The sequence below is a fragment of the Alternaria metachromatica genome (assembly GCF_023757995.1).
Source record: "Alternaria metachromatica strain BMP 0045 chromosome Unknown scaffold_1, whole genome shotgun sequence".
NCBI classification, from domain to species: domain Eukaryota; kingdom Fungi; phylum Ascomycota; class Dothideomycetes; order Pleosporales; family Pleosporaceae; genus Alternaria; species Alternaria metachromatica.
This window is the reverse complement of record NW_026055492.1, coordinates 1,804,583-1,823,167: the sequence shown is the minus strand read 5'-3', so window position 1 is coordinate 1,823,167 and position 18,585 is coordinate 1,804,583. Positions and strand designations below refer to the sequence as shown.

Below are 18,585 nucleotides of genomic sequence, written 5' to 3'. Positions count from 1 at the left end.
CGAGTCTCTCTTTCCTCCGCCCGAGCCAGCGTACTCTGTAGAGCAATTGCAGGCGCCATGCCTTTCGGAAACCACCACCAGAATGCGCACAACGACCCGGCGCAGGGCATCTTTGCAGCGGCGTCGGCGCTGGGGAGTATGTGATAGTGGCCTTGGGCACCGCCGTGAACGTGGGCTGATGTGTATCTCGCAATTGTAGGCATAGGAGCGCCTGGAGGCAATCTGCGAGGGGCTACCCAGGGCACCACGCGCGCCGGCACCGACGCCTTCCTGCCCCAGAGCAGCGCGAACCAGCCGGCCCAGGGCGACGCCTACCTGCCCTCGACCGCACCGCCCCAGGCCACCTCGAGCTTCGACGCCCCGCGACGGCGCACCAACGAGGAGCTGCACATATCCTCTGGCGGCGGTCAGGTGCCCGCATCAGCGTCGGCGCAGCCCCAGCAGCAGCACCTGTACAGCTCGCCCGACAATTACCGCTCGGCGCCCAACATCAACATCGACCATGGAACCCCTCAGACCAGCCAGTATGGCTCCCCGGCAGTCCCCGGCGCCCTCCAGCCCGCGCAGCAGCCACAACAACAGCCGCCGGGGCCGCAGCAGCAACAGCGACCCGCGCCCGCCAACGCCTACACGGCGCCCGTCGTGCCTACCCAGACGCAGATAGCCAGCAACGCCCAGCAGTACACGCTGCCCACGCGCTCCAACACCATCAGCCAGCCCCAACATTCCCCTCACTCGGCCCATTCCTACTCGCGCTCGAGCCCAGCTGGCCTGGGCCCCGACCAGAAATACGTCCCCTTCTCCAACACCCCCGACCAGAAACAGTACCAAGCCGGCACGCCCGCCCAGAAGTACTACCCCACGACTCCCTCGGGCGCCGCATCGCAGTCGCCCCTGGGCCTCGCCGACATCAGGCCGCGCGCAAACTCGACCATGGACCACGAGGGCATGGGACACGGCAACACCATGGTCAGCGACGGCAACAAGGTGCCCTCCAACAGCAACTACCTCGCCCCGTGGAGCATCTACGCCTACGACTGGTGCAAATGGAACGTCCCGGGCGGCAACAGCGCCGGCAAGATGGCCGTCGGCAGCTATCTCGAGGACAACCACAACTTCATCCGCATTCTCGACACGCAAATAGCGCCCCAAGACACCTCCGCCCCCGGCGCGACACCCTACGGCCTCGAGTACAACGCAATCGCCGAAGCCACATGTTCCTTCCCCGTCACGCGCATACTATGGGAGCCGCCGTCGTCGCAGAAGCAGTCGACCGACCTCCTCGCAACGTCTGGCGACCATCTGCGCTTGTGGTCGCTGCCGCAAGCCTCCGGAAACAACATGAGCAACACCATCACGCGCTCGTCCTCCGTAAACACACGAGAGCCCCAGCTCCCTAAGCTCACGCCGCTCGCGCTCCTCTCCAACTCCAAGACCCCTGAACACACCGCGCCGCTGACCTCCCTCGACTGGAATACCATGTCGCCCAAGCTCATCATCACCTCCAGCATAGACACGACCTGCACCATCTGGGACATACCCTCGCTTACCGCCAAGACCCAATTGATTGCCCACGATAAGGAGGTCTTCGATGTACGCTTCTGCGCGGGAAGTGTCGATGTCTTTGTCAGTTGTGGAGCCGACGGCAGTGTCCGCATGTTCGATCTCCGCAGTTTAGAGCACAGCACCATCATCTACGAGCCCTCAGACAAGGGCGGCGACAAAGACAAGGGTCAGTTTTTGTATTTACGTTCGGCGCCAATTGCTAACAAGACCCAGGCTCGCCAACAGGCCGCATGTCGCCCACCAAAGCCCAGCAGACCATGTCGTATGCGCCCCCGCTCCTCCGTCTCGCCGCATCACCCCACGACTCCCACCTCCTCGCTACCTTCGCCGCCGACTCAAACCTCATCCGCATCCTCGATGTTCGACAACCAGGCCAGGCCCTACTCGAACTGCGCGGCCACTCTGCGTCCGTCAACAGCATAGAGTGGAACCCATCGCGGAGAGGCATGCTCGCCTCTGGTGGAGACGACTCCCTCGTCCTCATCTGGGACCTGCTACACGCAAACAACGGCGCGACAATCAGCGGGGAACACGCTTCAACACAGCCACCCGTTGTACAGCCCGCGACCACACATCCCGCCAACGGAGCCGCAGGCGCGCAGAATGTGCCCGTGGGCCAGAAGGGACCCTACGCCAGCTGGCGGTGCGACTACGAAGTCGGCAACATCAGCTGGGCACCTCAGAGCGCTCTGACAGGGCAAGGCGGCGAGTGGGTTGGCGTCGCGGGTGGACGTGGTGTTTGGGGCGTCAAGTTATGATGAGTCTCGGTTCCGTGTTGTTAACCTCAGTTCAGACTTCGTACGACCGCCATGTTTTGCCTTGGAATGCCAACTGTATGAATGACGCATTGTTTCCGATTAGGGCAATGGGCGGAATTGATAAAAGTGTACAGCTCTTGTTCCTTTGCTCTCTGAGCACAATAGTTTGGTGGTGGGGGCGTTAGTGGTGGGTTTTGCATGCATATAAGATACCTGGAAGTGAAAGACTTGTCTTTTCTACATGACGATTCTGGATGCGATGATGTTTTTCTACAAATATCCCCTTTCTATCCCTCTCACGATATTTCTCCGAGCAGTACAGGGCTATCGTATAACGACCTCCACAACAACCTCATTACTCCATCCAGCCTTCGAATCAGTCTCCTTCCACGCCCGCACCGTATCAATCTCAAGCACGTTCTCGCATTCCTTGCTGACACTGACACAATGGGCAGGAACAGGGCGGCCAAACAACACAGCGAAGAAGTCGTTTTCGATGGAGCGCTTTGGCAGATCTGAGACATAGAGTGCTGTGACATGTCAGTAAATATCTCAACACAGCACCAAGAGAAGCAACACGGGGGATACGAAAGAGAAAAGAACATACCAAACCTGCCCAACACCTTACAACTCGTCCAAACCCTCAGTCGCCCCGAACTGCGATCCACATACGCATCCGCACTAACAATCGCGGCCGCCCCCGTCATCTTACCCACAACCCCCAAGTTCGCAACACTCACTCTGTGCGGCCCCTTAGCCTCGCTGCCCTCCCCTCTCTGCAGTTCAAACTCCATCAACGGGAACGCAGACAATATCTCCCAGCCGCGAACCGGAAGTTCGATATGCACAAACGCGTCGTTAGTTGCTACACTCGTTGGAGCCGTGACCTGGCCGTCTGTGTGCGAGCGGATGATGTATGTTCCCTTTTCTGCGCCGGGGAAGGCGTCGAGGGCGATGAGTTCGGAGATGGGTTTGGGGGTGCAGTTGAAGACGCCGAGGATGGAGACACCGGTGTGGGCCATGCCGACGTAGGTGGTTACTTTGAGGAGGACGGTGTCGTCGTATGCGTTGTAGGCTTGTGTTGTTTTGCCTACGGTGTGGGGACGTAGGATAACGGTGTCGCCCCGCGGTGTCTTACCTGTCATCTGGTTGATGAGGTCGATGTCGTGCTGTCCGGGGACGTCGGTGATGTAGATGGGGCCGCCGGAGACGCAGCGCGCGGCGGCGTGGAAAGCCGCGTAGTCATGGCTCGTTTGGAACATGTCCCAGTCGGGGAGTATGTTGAGGTATTGCGTTATGATGGAGTTGTGCGCGTTGCAGAAGATGTGCCAGGGGTGGCTGGCCGGTACCTCAGGGAAGAAGTCATCCGAGTTACGCAGTAGCATGCGTGGCTTGTTGGACGGGAGTTGCGAGTGGAAGATTAGGGGCGGGGCTTGCGACATGCAGGATATAGCGCGCGCGGAGAAGGAACGTAGCTGTGCGATGGACCAGGCGTCTTGGTAGGATTTGATTAGCTTGCGGCGGTCGTCCGAGTCGTGGAGCTCGTCGAGGAAGAATTGGGCGTCGGTTTTTACGGAGTCGATGCCACAGGAAGAGAGGAACTCGTAGAAGTCTTTGTAGAAGCGCGAGACGTCTTCTTCGGCTACGACGGTGATCTTGCCGCCGGATACGCCGTCTTTGAGTTGGACAAGACTAGTTTTGTAGTCTTTTGCTATGCGGCCTTCAGGTGCAATGCCACCCCAGTAGCCAAATATGGCATGCCATACAGCGATGTGGCGGATGTGGCTGTACTTTTCTCGTATGTCGCTGACTGTGGCTTTGAGGCCACGAGGAAATCCCTTTTTGGTTGCTTCGAACTCTGTCATGGCGTTGTCGAACTGATCGCCGCCTTCGGTGTTGAGCGACTGCCAGTTGTCGTCGATGATCAAGTTGCTGATATTGATTTCGTTCTTGCGTAGTGACTCCAGTGCCTCGAAGATTTTGTCTTCATTGAGCTTCTGGCCTAGGCCGTTCCAGGTGCAGTACGTCAAGCCGTCATACCAGTTCTCCAGCCACTGGGGTTTGAAGTCGTCAATCAAGGCCTTCTCTTCTTCGCTGACCAGTCCTGCCGATACTTGGTATGCCATTACGAGTTTGCGAGCATAGTACATCGAAGCTGCTACTGCGTCGTCTAGCTTCATGCCCACTGCAGCAACGATACGCACAGTGCCATCTTTTTCGCTATCGTTCCTGGCGTTCATGACGACTCTGCCTTCGCCGTCGTGGTTGAGGGTTGTCAATACCTCACTTAATCCACTTACAGCAAGCAGTGCCAGATGGGTGCCATCGTGACGCTCGAATGCGGCCAACATGGCATCCTTATCAGGTTGGAATCGGTCCTTGCCCTGTCTCGGGGCGAGCCATGGAGCCCATAGTCGTACTTCGGCGAACCAGCGGGAGAGATTCGTCGGTTTACCGAGCTTTTCGCCTGACAGACCGGGCTGCTTACCTGACGCTGTACTGATGGGGTAGGTGAGGTCCCACAGAACGGTGTTGGGCGTATCGCTTTGTTCTTTGGATATATTGAGGAATGGTGGTAGGCCCTCGAGATAGTAAGTCAAATCTTCTTTCAACGCATCTGGTGACTGGTAGATGAGGCGACCGTCTGAGGTTGAGAATTGTTCGTTGGCCCACTTCCACGGTTCGTTCTGGGTATGTTAGCGACAACTTGCGATTGATCGCTTTACATGGCCAATCCAGCCAGCCCATTGTAGAGCGAATGTTACTTACTTCTGAAGCTCTGAAAGTGATGGTGTACGATAGGGAAGACCCGTGCTTGGGTCGTCCGGCTAAGTCAATTGTATAGTACTGACGTTGGACATTTGAGTGATTGGGCTTGACTACCGTCTATTTGCGATTAGCTTCTGACGAGCTTAGGTGGCACGATCGTTTGCTCACCACGCATGCCCCATCATTTGGCTTTAAGCTAGTGCTTGTCCATTGATCAAGAGTATCAAAGTTGTGCCACAAAGCGACCTCCCACGCCTTCTCCGGCCCGGCTGAGCTCTCAATGACTACAGTAATCCTTACCTGAGTGTGTGATTAGATGAGACTCAAGTCGGGAGACAGATTGAACACACAGATTCTCGATCGGATGGAATGGTAGTCGTCTGGCCCAGCGGAGGATGGCAGCTGAGTGCGGCGTACATGGTATCGAATGCAGAAAGTCAGGATAAGCTATGTAGTCAAGTAGGATAATGATAGAAAGCACACAGAAAGACACGATGGACGGGACGGATGATGAGGAGAGTATTGAGTTTGCATTGACCAACAACTAAGGTATTCAGCAGCACAATGATGCATATGCAGGCACTAAGAGGCCGAGGAGGTGCAGGTGACGTGTGCGGAGGTCGGGGTAGCTGCGAGGTGCACTAGAGCTCCAGCCAATCGGGGTCATTGAATTCCCATCTTGGCATTTAGGAACATTTTGGCATGGGCCCAAGTTTTGATGCCGCTCAATGGGCAGCCATGTCAGCCTTACGACGTCTACCACGGCCCCGACCATTTGTATGTCGGCAATGCATACGACATCAGCATGTGCTTGCCCGTGGTGAGCGACCGGCAGCGAGATGGGCCGACGAGGAGCCCGACCCAGCAATACGCCAGGCGCAATGGGAGGAACATGCGGGACAAGTGCGGGCGGGGATGCACCAGAGCATGTTGAGCGTACTTGAAGAGCGTGGATTTGTAAAGGATGTCGCTGGGTGAGCACATGAGGAACGGCTTCTTTCAATTCTCGCTAATCATTACAGTGGACGCCAGACGCTCGACTGGCTGCTCACCGAGAAGCGCATCGGCGCATATGTCGGCGTAGACCCTACAGCCCCCTCTCTACATGTCGGCCACCTTCTCCCGCTTATGGCGCTGTACTGGATGTACCTCCATGGCTACTACACCGTCAGCTTGGTGAGCCACCCGCGACTCGATGCACACAACGCGAGTTAATCATGGCTAGTTAGGAGGAGGCACCGTCCAGATTGGCGACCCTTCTGGCAGAACAACGGCTCGCTCTCGACAAGGCGAAGATGTGCAGTCTATGAATGTGGAGAGCATACAGCGCCAATTGGACAAGCTGTGGACGAATGTCAAATGCCTGGGCATCAAGTACCAGTACTCCCCCCTGGTCAGCCGAAAGCAGGATATCCTCAACAACAGGAGATGGCTCTCCCAGCTCAGTGCGGTTGAGCTAATGAGGGATCTGGGATCTGGTATGCGCCTGGGTGCTATGCTCAGTCGCGACTCGTAAGTCCTTCATATCTCGAGTGCAGAATGCTGCTCACACGTCCAGGGTCAAGCTACGAATGGAAAGCGGCGAGGGTATGGCTATATCCGAGTTTAGCTACCCCCTCTTCCAAGCCTACGACTGGTGGAGCATGTACCGGAACCAGGGCGTTCAACTACAAATAGGCGGATCTGACCAGTACGGAAATATCATCGCCGGCATGGGCGCCGTCAGTCATATGCGCAAGATACATCGCATGGACAACGGAGCAGAAGGCGACGAAGACCCAAGCGTAGCAACTTACGGTCTCACCACACCACTGCTTACAACAGCGTCTGGCGAGAAGTTTGGCAAGAGCGCGGGCAATGCAGTCTGGCTTGACCGCCAGATGATGAGCTCGTTCGATCTTTACCAAGTACACTTTCCGCAATCTTTTACCATGCTATCACTGACAAATTATTCAGTACTTCCTCCGCACCGCAGACGCCGACGTCGAACGCTACCTCAAGCTCTTCACCTTCCTCCCCCTTGACGAGATCGGCCTCCTAATGAACCGCCAAAACCAAGACCCATCCAAGCGCAACGCCCAACACATACTCGCCCGCGAAATTGTCGAGCTAGCACACGGTGCCGCAGACGCGAAGAAAGCCGAAGCCGCACACAAGGACGCGTTCGGCCAGGGAGCCCATACTTTCTCGCTATTCTCGCTGAGGAACGCGATTGCCAGGGACGAGGGCGACACCAACGAGCCAAAGGAACACATGAAGGAGGAAAAAGAGCTGTTCGAATACAAGAAAGCCTACGCCGCCTCCTCCACCGCACAGCCAACAACTACCACTCTACCCGAACGACCTCAGCACGACAAGTCAGATGTCGTTACACTCCCCCTCTCCATGCTCCAAGCCGGATCCTTTCCGCACGTCCTTCACGCCGCCGGTCTCGCGAGTTCGAAATCCGAAGCGAGCCGCTTGATCGCGAAGAAGGGCGCGTACGTCATCGTACCCAACTCTGGTCCGCCTGACAACCCGACCGCGTTGAAGTGGGCGACTATCGAACCGGGCAAGGAGTTCAATCCGTATCACTATCTCGTGGATTGGGAGGCGCTGGTGCTGAGGGCGGGAAAGAGTAAGATTCAAATTTGCAGGATTATCAAGGATGAGGTGGGTGAGGAGAAGACGGAGGAGGGACAATGAATATACAAGTATATATCACGTTCGTTGTGGACGAGTTGCCTGTACGAATGCAATGTCATATGCTCCACTCTATACTATCGATCTATCCAAGTCTTCTGCTGTGTTGATGGGTATTCCATGTTGAGATATAGCAGTAATACCCAATGGCCAGCCCCCTTCTGACTCTTCTATTCAATTCTTTTCAACTGGTTGAATCGTCCTACCAGCGACCCTTCACGTCCCCAAACACCGACCGAGCCTACCCACTCCCCTCACCCCATGCCTTGCATGCTGGAACCTCGTTCCGACACCGATCTTGCACGGCGCAAGCGGACTACCTTGTACCTCTGCATCAACAACCTCCTTGCCCTTCCCCTTTTGTAGTCCGACACCGCCATTTTCGTTTTCATTCTCACTCCCGTTCATAGTATACCGCAACGCTCGTCGTTCTTTAATCGGCGACGTACGCGTAGAATGGTAACGAGACGGACCGCGCTCGATACAGACGTTGGGGCTAAGAGGGCTAAGTTGAATACCGCCCTCTTCGAGGATCGGGCGGTTTACTGCGGGTTGGTGAGGGCGGATAGTGACAGTCGTTGGAGAAGGCGTTTGTGTCTGGGTTGGAGTGTGTGGCTGATTGCGAGGGCGCCGTGGAGGGAGTGCTTTGAAGAGGGGGGAGATGCGCAGGGTAGAGTCGGGTTCGAGAAACGGGTCTGGGATAGTGGTTGTGCTGATATGATGGGGTGACTGGGTGTTATCCTTGCTGAAGACATCTTTCCCAGACGAAGAGCGCGGTAAATGGCTAGTAGACTGGTAGTCGAGTACATCTTCTATACCGCATGTCTCCTGTTCGTGTAGAGATGTGCTCGCAAGCCAGTCGTTGATACGATCTCTAGGCGGACCAGTAAGACTGGCAGTGCGGTTTCGAGAGCCTGCGATGAAATATCCAGAGTCGTCCGACCATGCCTCTGAACTCTGCTCAGATACGCGGGGGCTATTGGCCTGCGTCGCGTGCGATATCATGCGGAACGACGTCCTCGACATGCATGGAGACTCTGAACGTTGTGCCGGAGACGGCATGGGAATGAAGTGTTGCTCATTCCTACCGTGCTCGATCGGTGGCGAGGCCTTTCTGGAGATGTTTGGTAGCTGGGGATATGACACGCCTTGCTCAGGCTGAGGGGGCTGATGATCACGGCCGGCATCCTCGAAGATCTGTCTCATCCGCGCGGCATGGCCAGCGCGAGCTGGTGACTGTACCAGTGTTGAGCCATTGTTCGCACGCCGGACCCGAATATTGGCTACTCGAGAAGGTGAGGTTGGAACTGCACATGGTCTCGAGAGCGTAGATGCTGTCGCTATTTGAGCAGGGCCGTGGGCAGTGAAGATGTCCGTGGATAGCTGGCTATATGCGCCATGTGATGGCACGAGGGCTACACCTCCGTCTGGAGAAGCCCCAGTATGCGGCAGTAAATGCCCAGAGCTCTGGTCGGGTGTCACGGGTTTGCGGAATGTGCGGCTGCATCCGATGGCGATGCCCTACAATGGAGTTCAGTAACTTGTAGGAGCAGTTCAGTCCTGCACCCTCCACGAACTTGCTGAGAGGCGATGTTGATCGGCTGCGCGATTTCTCCATCGTCGTCCGTAGCCATCCGAGTCATCTCGGACATGCTGAGCTTGGCTGTTCGCGTGGGTATTCGACGTTGCACGAGCGATGACTCGAGGACGGGTTCAGTTGTCGTACATGACTTTGTGGCTGGGAGGTCAATAGGGAGGCTGCAGCAGTTGCACCAACGCTCCTACATACTGCAGCTATCCGTCGTGCCTGCCAACTGAGCCCGAGCAGTTACTCCCCCGCCATGTTTTGGTGGCACAGGCGCATACCAAGATTGCAGATACACTCTTCTCACGAGCAAGTCGCACATGTGTGGAGTGTAAACATTTTTCCGCAGGATTCAGTAGATTCAATAGTGTGGACATGAGTCTAGTGGTATAAGATCCATATATGACGTGTGCGGTACACGGGGATGCCCAGGTGGGGATCTTCGCTGATCTGGTAGCGACGACCGCAGCTTCCGTATGCACAGAGCACTTGCTCGGGTCGAGTCGACAGAGGCGTTGTCGGATGTTTCTTTTTTTGCCCATAATTTCCGCCACGCTGACATCACGTGGCAGACTGAGCCGGTGCCTGCCCAACGGCCACATCCAAGGTTCTGCGCGAACTCTACCGGTGATTGCGCGAGGTAGTGTCAGCCTTGGGATATTTCAGAGACCTCACGTCAAGGTTTTGGCGCGGTAGGACGAGACGCGGGACGGTGTAATCGACGCACCAAGGCCGCTGGATCTCGCTTGTCGATCGCTATCTATGGGACGCCTCGAATTGATTACTCCCAGCTGTCCACCTTCGATCCCGCCATCACGGTCACCGTGGTTCGGCATCTAATATCAATCCCGTCTTTCACAGCCATTCGCTGAGCCTCGCAAAATCAACTTCGATCTCGACCCTGCGTCCAATCTCGCTGGCTCGGCCCTTTCCCCGATCACTAGGATCCCTAGTGACAGCGTTGGAACGTTGCTGTGCACATCGTCAACGGCGCTCTCAGGCAGAATGGTTCGCACTCCTGCAGGCACCCTTTGTGAGCGTCGCAGTAGGCGTATTGCATGGCCCAAAAAAGCGTCATGCATGCAGGAACAGCACGCGAGTGCTAAACTGGGCTGTCTTGGCCGGAACGACACTCGAGACCGAGTCGCGGGCCCGCCTCGTCTACGCAAGGTGATGCTATGTAAAACACACCATGGCCGCAAGCATCTGAAGCATCCTACAACATTACCGGATCGCCCCAAGTGCTGACAACCACGAATAGCTTCTCAGGCGCGCCTCGAGAAAAACTTACCTTCATCACAGTGAATGCAGCGGACGTTTTCGAAACGGCGCACGCTCTCGCACCAGCGCACGTTGGGCGCATCTTTGGGGCCCTCTCCTCACCTCGTGCTGAGGCGGGAGCGTGTGCGTTGCCCGCGACTGTCGCACCATGCTGATTTCGATAGACGGTGACCAGTACGAGGCCCCTGAGTCGCCCGCGCATGTCGTGGCGTCTTCGCTTCCTGCACTACACCTTCTAGTCCGTGCTTCTAACTCTGAACCATGCCAACCTTGCGTGTTCCACAATCTGCCCTGCCTGCCACTCCAAAGTTTCTGTATTTGCGTGACATGTCGTCGCTGTCTCTCGTGCCTTTTGCCTATCCTCACTCTTTCCATTCCATCTCGGCCTGAAGCCATTCGCGAGCTCGAAGCTCTTGCGCCACCACCATTCTGTCGCATCCTAACTATTATACTTTCTTTTTACTACTTTCGACACCTCCGCGTAGCTTAGTCCCCGCATTTACCCTTTGTACATATTCCTTATACTTGGCTCAACGGCCTGTCACTCTATTCAACCGCCTTCGTTCATCGCGTGCTATCGATAGCCGTTCTTCCGACAACGCTCGTCTGACTTGGCTGCGAACCTCTTACTGTAAGTACATGGATTTTCTATGAAACCCCATTGGGATCAGCGCCACGGTGCTGCAACAGAGAACGTTACACCTTCCCTTCTTCCTCGCCTCTGCGTCCGCTCTCGTCGTATTTGGCATGTTATTGCTGGGCTGCATAGGCTCTTGGGCTATAGTGGCTCGGTTATACTCTGCATCACGGTGTACTCTCCGTCCGCAGAGCCCTTGCTGTCCTTATTGAGTCCCTATTGAGCACCACCGATCATGCAAAGGACTCGTTCTGATCTGTGGGAGTAGGTTAGTCGATATCTGATACGGTGTATCAGTCACCTCCTGGTTCCTGAATCTCTGAAACCTCAGGCAACTGGCTGTCGCTCACGCAAGGAATCGCTGCTTTCCGCGTGTACCGACACGTATCAAATCACCGCGTCTGTTCCTGGAGTCTACCCTACTCCCACCTCTTTGCCTGTAATTTGGAGAAGGTACCTGGACCAGCATTCGGGAGCTCGAGTACCCCGGGGCCTGCGTGTCATACATGTCCGCATTGGCCATCAGCTGTCTTGCAACAAGTGCGTATGCGTCAACAGTCGCACAACAGTACCCACATTCAACACTCTTACAACCCACACGTTGCCTGGAGCAGACTCGACGACTCTACCAGTCACGCGCACCGAGGGTGTGAACCTCGCGTCGCACAACAACCTTTTACAGCCAGACTTGTGTCTAGTGGCACATTTACCGTCAACATTTCGACATCTAATTCATGAGTTACGATCCAAGACTGGGCGCCGCGGCATACGGTGCAACAGGCGCAAGCAGCGATGGAGACGCAAAGAAGGGCTCGGTACGGGCGGCGAGAGAGCGGATGCAGGCTGCGCAAAAGAGGACCCAACTCCCAGACACGTCGAAGATCATTGGCCTTCCCCGGCGACCAAACCAGCTCGTCATGCAGAACTCTCAGGAACGTGTAGAACAGTCACAGCAACCGGCGCCTTCGGGAAGCAGAGGTGACATTGATTCGGGATCGCCGTCACCACAATGGCCACTGCCAAACATTACTAGGGACAAAGCCGATCCGACACCTGTCTTACCACCTCGCTCTCCAGAAAGACTGAGACCACCGCCACAGTTTGCACGCCCTGTATCCGACGAGTTTCCTATACAGCAGCTCTCGCCCGATCTTCCTTCGCCGACCTCCCCAACATCAATATATCTACATCCGAATGCCGACACCTTCTCACCTAACTCATTTCGATCTTCGCGCCCAATCACTACCTCGTCGATAGCCTCCGACTCCTCGATAGGCTCCATACCCGACTTTCCTGTACCCCAACCGCCTATGCCAAGTATCCAACAAGCGCGACGCTTTCCAAGTCTCGGTCCACCGCCCTCTTCGCGGAGAGGGCCTTCGTCGTACTACACGCAGATGTCGTATGTGTCACCCATCGTCGAGGAGTCGGAGAACAACTCCTCAAGGATACAGTCACAACGCGGGTCCTTTGCTTCTAGCAACGTATTCCCGACTAACAAGGATGACTTCTACCCCGATGACGATCTCTACTCGGATGACGGCGAGACCATAAACAGTCGCGATACCATCTCACCGACCCCGACCGACTCCGACGACCGAAGCGGCCTCGTACAGCAATCGCCCGCCCTTCTGCGACAGGCGAGCTTGGGCAGGAGGACCAAGCCATCGCTGATGACTATCAAGTCAGTGGACAGCTTTGGAAACAAGAAGGGTGGACCTGAAGGGAAGAAGTCTGATGGCTCTAGGCTTGGCGCGGGGGCCATGGGCATCGGAGCCGCAACACTCGCAGCGAGGGATGGCAGTCCGTCGGGTATTTCAAGACATCCTCTCAGCAGGTCCGTCTCCATGGATTCCATGGACACGATAGAGGACTTCAAGAGCAAGGCCGGAAACGTTGGGACTGCATCACCACTCCAACAGGAATTGCGACACCCCGGAATGTCCGAGCGCGCTGGTATGCGACGGCCCGCGAGGCTCGACATGGACGCGGTCCGGGACGCTGAAGCGCGCGGCAGCTTGACGAGCCTGCCAGATCTCATTCGAAGAGCCACGCGACTGGCAGCGAACCTTGATCGCGGACGCACAGCAAGTCGACTTGGGTTGGACTTTTGGGAAACTGGTGCTCCCGACAGGAACCAAGTTCGTCAGTCTGGATTGTCTGAGATGCTCGCCGCTTTCCCACCACCAGGTCAAGAAACTCCCAACCGCTCTGGCCGGGGTACCCCGAACTTCCGCAACGGCAGCATGACGAAGTGGCCGTCGGGTGGTAACGGACGTAACGGTGTCACCGACTCTGGATTTAGCAACGAAAAGCAGAAGCCGCGTCGAAGGTGCTGTGGTATGCCCTTGTGGACATTCATCACGCTCCTCATAGTCTTGCTTTTCGTCATCGCTGCCGCGGTCGTCATTCCCGTGTTCCTAGTCGTCCTACCAAACCAGAACAAGGGCGCCAATACCTCTGCCGCTCAAGAGACTCAAGGAAGTAACAACGGAGGCAACAACGGGGGTAACAACAACATGAACAATCCCAACGCACCTGCTGCACCACTTCCCACGTCTGGGCCGGGTCAAGGGAACGACCAATGTAGCGGTATCATTACCTGTCAGAACGGCGGTGTCGCCATCCTCAACGGCGACCGATCGTGCAATTGTGTATGCATCAACGGCTTCACAGGAAAGACATGTACGAACGACGATGCTACTGGTTGCACCACAACCAGCATCGAGGGCACTGCCAACAACGCCACGATGGGCTCTGGTATTCCTCGCCTGATCGAGGTGACCGCCCCCAAGTTCAACGTTCCTTTAGATGCCACCCGTGTCTTGTCGTTGTTCTCTCAGCTCTCGCTCAGTTGCGCAGCCGAGAACGCCCTCATTACCTTCAATGGCCTTGCTTCTCGTTCAATCCCTCAGCGTCTTCATTCGATGGACTCAAGGACCGCACTTCACCCGTCGCGTACGCTCCCAGTACTCCATCATCCTCATCCTGCGCAGGTCCCTGGTCATCTAGGCAAGCGCCAAACGGTCGGCCAGGTTGACGAAGCTGAGACTCCTAACGAACAAGCCAAAGCCCAGACGGAGGAGCTCGTAACACAGCCCATCTCGAGCAACATCAATGCTCTCGACTTTGCCCGTGTAGCGGTGCTCCTTGCGCTTCAGGAAAGCAAAGACCTTGACGTTGCCGCGAGCGCACAGGAGTCCATACAATCCCTACTCACAGACGACCGCAACGGGAACTCCAACAGCGGCAGCATCGACGTCGGCCCCTTTGAACTAGACCTTGTCAACTTCACAATCGAGTTCCAGAACGGCACCACGATACGCGGACCACAGAGTACCTCATCCCGAGCTTGAGCATCTACACTTAGACCCAAGATTTTGCTTTTCACCTGCATAGCGATACCCTTTTTGTCTTTTCGCCATCACATCATACATCTCTCTTTTCCATTACATTTCCCTCTTGTCGCAATTTCAATGTACGATATCAAAAGGACGGGCGTGTGCCCTTGAACGGCACAGCGCAGGGCGTATCTCTTTTTCCTTGGTTTACTACTCCTTCATACAGTGTGTTCTCTTTATATACCCGTCCTGTGGACGCTTTGTCATGACCGATGGACTGGATCTAATGTATTTTTGTTACGGTTGGTGGGAAATACCCTGAGGTGGAGTTTGATGTCAACGGCAGCCGCGATTCAGTACCAGAAGAAGGGGATAGTGAGTAGCATAGCGCAGAGACTACATAAGTCGGGTTGATGTAGTGGGAATGATATAGTTCGTCAAAATTACTTGGTCCTTTCGTGTGCAGTGAGCGTTGTTGGGTTGCTGATGGGTACAGGTAAGGACCACGCATCTGAACAACATACTAACAGTAACCCAGGTCACCATGTCTATCTGCTATGCGTACGGAATTAGTAGACACGCTTCTGGTGTTCCTCACGCTATCTCGCGTCGCTGATGTTCCCGCGTCCCCACGGTTCCTTCCATCCACCCATCGCAACTTCCCCTTTCACTCCACCACACAAACCTCCCAACCACCAAACACCCGAAGGCTACCACAACAACTCAATGAAACAAACATTCCGCCACCCCGCTTATGGTCCCCCACACCCACGACCGCAAAAAAGGGTCCAAAACAACACTCGTCGCTCACCTAATCGCACTAAAGCTTCGTTGCCTGGAGTGCATAAAAGCGCGCTCCCCCGCCGCCGCTGCGACTTCTTGTTTACGCACTGGCGACTGAAGATTATTCCATCTTGACGATTCTTTGATCACACCTGTTTCTTGCCACTCCCACCAGCTTGCTTGCGCTTAGCTCGCAGTGCGACACCGTTCACACTGACACCTCAACCCACGATACTTCAGTCATTCTGATAGTGCGCGACAACAACCGCCAACATCATGTGGTGGGGTGACGCCTTACTGTACTTGGTGGGTATCGCCGTCTGGAATCGTGCGAAATGGCCGTTACCGGCGTCCGATGTCGAGATGGTCGTTAAGACTTATCTCGTGCTTGAACAACCTCTACCTACCATCACTGTCACCTTCACTGAAACCGTCGGTGGTAAGTTTCGACTACTCGGTGCTCAATTTGATATATACGATGACTGACATCTCCTCTAGTTGTTGCTACCGCCATCACCCACGCTATCCCGGCCCCCTCTTCCACCCCTGTTCCCGAGTCCGACCGTTCTACTATAGACGGTTACGCCTACCCCTCCCCTGACTACACTCGGGCTGAGTCTCGCACCCGAGCTCTTTCCGATGAGCTTCATCAAGATCGCCTGACTGCGACACACGTAATGTGGACGCCTCAGTATTCCACGTTCGATGTCATCGCAATCTTCGCCGCCGTCTTTTCCGCCGCCGTCATGGCCTCATGGATCGCTATCATCGTCAAAGGCAAGGATCACGTTATGCAATCATTGGGTCAGATCCCTGGATACATCGACGCTTCCTTTCAACACACTGGCTGCCGTATCGGATATGCTTGTCTGATCCTGGCTTGGGTAGGCTTGATCACCGACTACTTGATCGGATGGTCAGAAGGATACGTAGTATGGCCGAAGATAATCAAAGTCCTTTTCTCGTATCCACTCCTCCTCATCGCCCACTTCCAACTGCCGCCCATCGGCCACATTCTCTTCCTGTGTGGACAGTTTGCAAAGACGGTTGCAACCGCCCCAGTACAATGGATTGCTAGACAAGCGAGACGTTGGTACGAAGCCCGGACAAGCACGCGTCGCATCGACAGAGTATTCGATCGACCTATCACCAGGATTACCATCGGAGAGTGCCTTTTCCCAGACCTTGCCGCCGCCAGACCAAGACAACCGGAGACCAAGTTCTCTGTGATAATCAAGGCCGCTTTGAGCGACATCTTCTTTCTCGGCTGGAATCTCATCGTTCTTGTGATCAAGCTCCGTATCCGATCTTGGATGCAGATTTGGTCACACTCTCGCGATGTCAGCTTGGTCACGATGGAAGGTCTTTTCGGCGGGAGCGAAGATGCGTACTTTTGGCACATCTGGCTAGGATGCTACCAGACCGGCCTGAAGGGCCTTCGGGAAATGCTCTCCGTATCCAATGGGCTGATCAAGACGGCTCTCGGTGGGATTTGGGTAGGCCTCAAGCTGGTGAAAGCCGTTTACAATCGTACCCTGATCCGTCTCTTGGAGAGGAAAGTACCTGACAATTTGGCGCCCCGCGAGATCAAGTCTTACGAAGACAACGTCCACAACGCTTACTGCGAGGCGTCCACATACAACCACAGCCAGATCGCGCTCCTTTTGCTGCGACAGTGGAAATCCCTCGAAGACATAGCTCGTTTGGAAGCTCAAATCAAGTACATGGAGCAACACTACGACTCCATTAACAGCCGCGAGATTGGCGAGAAGTGTGTTGGCTACCGTGCAACGATCATCGAGCTCGTTCACGACAACAACTACTTCCGTCTTCTGCTCTGCGCCATCTTGAACGCTCTGTACAACGAACTCCATGGTCGAAGGCCCAACGATCTCAACGCCAAACATCCTTACCAGCCCAGCCAGCTTGAGTTCCGCGTTAAACCTGACCCGCGCACTGGCTTCTACATGGGTTATAGGGAACACTCGATTCGGGCCGTCAACAAATGGGATCTCGGCCATGAATACCTAAGGCAAGTTGAAAACTTCGCCATGAAGTACGAGAAGGAACCCATGCGCATGTCGATGATTCTTGCCTGGAAAGCCAACGGCCCTGGTAACGTTCCCGACAACTTCGATCCGTTTGTCAAGGATCACTGGGTCTTCTCTGGCGCCATACCTGGTCTCAACATTCCCGTTTACAGGTCTGAGCACAACCCGTTCAACATCCACGAGAAGCGCTTCCCGGTCTACGTCAATCCTGAAGGTCTTTTTGGACCCCAGATCGAGGACTTTGCCGCCAAGGGCCAACTTGCGCAGTGGGGTGATCCTAAGGCCATGAAGCCCAAGGTTGCTCCATTCGACGCCGCTGAGCTCCGCAAGTTTACTGCCAAGATGGAGTTCGGTACTGCGCCGCTTCGCAAACACAAGACGGCTTCATTGCCCAAGATGCCCGCCTACTCGAGTGATCCGTGCCCGACTGGTGAGCCCAGGACGACGGACTTCCCGCTCTACAGGAGGGACTTTGCCTAGACATGGACAGAGCTCTGACCGAGGATACCAACGAACATGAGAGAAACGATGTCAACGCCACGAATCCTCATCACACACCAGCGCCACTCAAACACCCTGGTAAACACCTACTGAAACCCCCCTCCACCTCCCCTCACCGATCCACTTCAATACCACCACCGCCTCTCCTCCCTCTACACAAGACTCAACACTGACAAGGTAGCGGCCCTGTGCCACCTATAGGGTGAGTAGCGCATTCGTGCGCCTCACCGGGTGCCCCACCGCGCCGCTACCAGCAAGCCCTCCCCACCCTCTTGGAGTCAAGACACTGAAGCTCAAGAACACACTATGTGTTGTTTGAATTGCCCGACTGTCTTGTTACACCAGCTCCTCACCTTTATCCGATGCAGCAGGTATAGCCCTTTACGGTGCCTGAGTGACTAGACCGGGGTTTACCCCGGGAAAGTCCCGTTCTGAAGGATGGTGGGGTGGGTAGGGTTTGTTTGTGTTGACATGCATGTGCTGGACGGATGGATAAGCGACTGATGGTTGTGATGTGGATGCTGAGATGGTATGGACACGGGTTAAGTGAGTGTAGAAGGGGTGGATGAGTGATGTAGTGTGAGATGAGGAGGACGTGGTGGCGATGTTGTGGATCTTGGACGCGATGGCA

General features: G+C 55.5%; 5 protein-coding genes across 5 annotated transcripts; 4 read left to right on the top strand and 1 right to left on the bottom strand.

Annotated features, from left to right (window-relative positions):
* Positions 1-57: 57 nt before the first annotated feature.
* Positions 58-2,324, top strand: J4E83_000589 (uncharacterized protein; the record flags this gene model as incomplete). Its single annotated transcript, XM_049327550.1, has 3 exons — positions 58-136; positions 200-1,732; positions 1,780-2,324. 3 exons carry the CDS (start codon positions 58-60, stop codon positions 2,322-2,324), a joined length of 2,157 nt encoding a protein of 718 aa, XP_049193695.1.
* Positions 2,325-2,648: 324 nt separating this feature from the next.
* Positions 2,649-5,185, bottom strand: J4E83_000588 (uncharacterized protein; the record flags this gene model as incomplete). Its single annotated transcript, XM_049327549.1, has 3 exons — positions 2,649-2,854; positions 2,932-5,011; positions 5,177-5,185. 3 exons carry the CDS (start codon positions 5,183-5,185, stop codon positions 2,649-2,651), a joined length of 2,295 nt encoding a protein of 764 aa, XP_049193694.1.
* Positions 5,186-5,831: 646 nt separating this feature from the next.
* Positions 5,832-7,778, top strand: J4E83_000587 (uncharacterized protein; the record flags this gene model as incomplete). Its single annotated transcript, XM_049327548.1, has 5 exons — positions 5,832-6,067; positions 6,116-6,269; positions 6,319-6,605; positions 6,652-7,000; positions 7,050-7,778. The coding sequence occupies 5 exons, from the start codon at positions 5,832-5,834 to the stop codon at positions 7,776-7,778; spliced, it is 1,755 nt and encodes a 584-aa protein (XP_049193693.1).
* A 4,234-nt stretch (positions 7,779-12,012) lies between these two features.
* On the top strand, positions 12,013-14,634 carry J4E83_000586 (uncharacterized protein; the record flags this gene model as incomplete). Its single annotated transcript, XM_049327547.1, has 1 exon — positions 12,013-14,634. One exon carries the CDS (start codon positions 12,013-12,015, stop codon positions 14,632-14,634), a length of 2,622 nt encoding a protein of 873 aa, XP_049193692.1.
* A 1,044-nt stretch (positions 14,635-15,678) lies between these two features.
* On the top strand, positions 15,679-17,933 carry J4E83_000585 (uncharacterized protein; the record flags this gene model as incomplete). The annotated part of the gene is made up of 2 exons (XM_049327546.1): positions 15,679-15,841; positions 15,901-17,933. The coding sequence occupies 2 exons, from the start codon at positions 15,679-15,681 to the stop codon at positions 17,931-17,933; spliced, it is 2,196 nt and encodes a 731-aa protein (XP_049193691.1).
* Between the last annotated feature and the right edge of the window lie 652 nt (positions 17,934-18,585).